Source organism: Propithecus coquereli, unplaced genomic scaffold, assembly GCF_000956105.1.
Source record: "Propithecus coquereli isolate 6110/MARCELLA unplaced genomic scaffold, Pcoq_1.0 Scaffold104, whole genome shotgun sequence".
In the NCBI taxonomy this organism is placed as follows: Eukaryota; Metazoa; Chordata; class Mammalia; order Primates; family Indriidae; genus Propithecus; species Propithecus coquereli.
Window position 1 is genome coordinate 5088733 of NW_012134303.1, and position 2591 is coordinate 5091323.

Here is a 2591-nt window from a genome sequence, read left to right on the forward strand (position 1 = left end):
GATGCCAGAATCCCGTCTACTCTCCACACCCTGATGTAACTCCCTCGTCAGTTCCAACATTTTCTTTGATGGTCTTTTGTTTGAAATTGCTCTTTTGGTACAAGTTTCTGACTTGGAAATAATCTGGTTGCCCAGAACAGGAACCCACTCAAGTTAGCTTAAAGAAAAGGGAATCTGTGTAAAGTGGATCTTCAGGTAGCACAGTTGCAGGAAGTAAAAAGTGGTTGGGCACCACCACTCTCTCCATCACTCTGGAGTCACAGGATGAACTCCTCTATGCCTGTCTGCTCCCTGGAACCTCATAATGGAATCCTCTAAAAGACACTTGCCTCTGTGAAGCATCCAGTTCTGTTCCAACACAGCCAGGGCCAGGCCTCAGCTGTGGCATTGGCGTCCATGGCTCTGACCCTGGCCCCAACTCCAAGTGGCTCATTGCTTCATTGCCCAACACCATCCTGACTAGAATCTGCCTCTCTGTTCAGATTCTCTAGTGATAAAGTCTGTTGGGCTCAGGATGGGTCAAATGTCCACTTCTGTTCCAATCATCTAGGGTCTAGGTAGGGGAAAGGGTAGGGTGCCTAGATCCACCAGGCACTAAGGAGCGGAGAGAGATAGAGACACACACACACACACACACACACAAATAGAAGCGGCAGTAGTTCTGGGGTGTTGAATGCTAATGCTCTGGAATACAAAGGGCATCATCAAAACATGTCTCCCCCCCAACCATCTACACACTCCCCACCTCCCACCCCACCTCCCTCCCACTCCCCTTGCCCCATCATCCCCTTTCCCCCACTCCACCCAGCCCCCCCCCCCAGAAAATTGATTTCCCATTGGGATATATTTCCCTTCTATTTCACATTTCTGAATTCACTGAGAGTTTTGCAGCCAGATTCCCCTCCCACAGCGGAAGCAAATTTCCCTCCATGAAAAATTCACGGCTTTACACCAAGGGCAGTCCCAGTCTCCGGGCCTGCGAAATACTGGAGAGAATCATAGCGATGGGGCTCTCTCCGATCTCTTTGGAGTTGCTGAGGGTCTATTCCCTGGTACCCCACATCAGACCACAGGTTAGAATCATAGCCCCCCCACTGCGGAGGCATCTGAGGCGGAGGTGGAGGTGGTGTGGCCCTTTCTGTTGGTGGGGACGGAGTGGGTCCAGCTGAGAAGGAGGACAGAGGGCTTGCGTATGAATATGAGAATGAGGCAGGGAGCTGGACAGGAAGGGGCTCCAGTGAGCTGCTGGCCTGGGGCTCCTGGGTCCCAGAGGAAGAAAACATGGCTGTTTCCACTGACCTGAGATCTCCCTCCCTCCGCCCCCCAGAGGTGTAATTTGTCCCCACAGCTCCGAGAGGCTGCAGGAAGCCTCCGGCGAGGTCCTGTGCAGCCTCTGTGGGCGCAGCCTCTGCCTTGGCACCCCTCTGCTCTCCTCCTCCTCCTTCAGCAGTACCAGCAGCAGCCGCCATCGCTGCCTCTTCCTCCTCACCTGCTCCGTCTGTCCCAGCCCCTCGGGCTTTGACCTGTTCGTGGTACCTCAGCTCCTGGAGAGAAATGTGCAGGGCTGAGATGTGCTCTCAGGGAGGGAAGCGGAGGGGGGCGGGGGAACTGGGCGAGGATCAGTCAGGTAATCTTACGGCCTGGAGGAGCTTCCATCTCAGCAGGTCCCGCTCTTTCTCCACCTCAGCGAGGCTGGCCTGGGCCATCTGCAGCCGGAAGGCCGAAGCCTTCCGCTCCGTTTCCTGCTGCGCCCTGAGCTCCTGCAGGCTTGAGGCCAAGGCCTGCGCGGCCGACCTGTGTAGTCTGGCATAGTCGTTCAGCCACCGCACCCTGCACCCTTGCAACTGCCTCTGCCTGCGGGCACAGCGCACGCCCAGGGCCAGGCCGCCCCAGGTACAGGCCTCCTTGGCCTGGCTGGGCATCTCTTTGTCCTCCAGGATGGCCTTGAGCTTGTTTTCCACCTCCCCCCAGGACAGGGATATATTCTTGAGATAGAACTCAGGGCCTTTCACGTGCTTGGCCATCTTGTCGTTGATGAAGGCCACCACCGTGCCATGCTGGAACCCACCACACGGGTCATCCGGTTTCAAGGCCATGATGACGTAGGGCCTTAGCGGTTTCGCTGGCGCTGTGAGGATGGATGAACGAGTGGCATCCTCCCCTCTCAGCCCCGCCTCTCTCCCTTAACCCCTTCCGTCCCCCACCCTTCCCCTCCCCCTCCCCTTATCCCCTCAGACCGTATCCTCCTAATGACCCCCTGAGGGCTTGTCCGGCTTTAGGACATCTTCCCACCCTGCCTCACCTCTTCAGCCAGGGGACTGAGGAAGTACGGACCAAGCACGCCCGCCCACCAGGCTCAATCAAAGAGAGAAGAGAACCTCTCTCCTTCCCAGGGCTCCGGGGAAAGGAAAGCCTGGGGACAAGCCTTGAGGCTTTTACTCGTGGACTGGTCCAATTTCCGGAGACTGCGGGGGTGGGAGGGAGCTGGCGAGGCAGTCCCCTGCCCCTCCACAGGATGTAAGGGAACCCACCATATGGCTGAAAGCCCTTGAAGGCGGGAAGAAACAAGAGTGGTCAGAAAAGACTTAGAA

General features: G+C 56.9%; 1 protein-coding gene across 1 annotated transcript; it reads right to left on the reverse strand.

Annotated features, from left to right (window-relative positions):
* Nucleotides 1-1080: 1080 nt before the first annotated feature.
* TEX13B (testis expressed 13B) lies at nt 1081-2096 on the reverse strand. Its single transcript, XM_012644627.1, is given in 3 exon segments — nt 1081-1343; nt 1346-1574; nt 1638-2096. Coding segments are annotated over 3 exon segments (951 nt in total).
* Between the last annotated feature and the right edge of the window lie 495 nt (nt 2097-2591).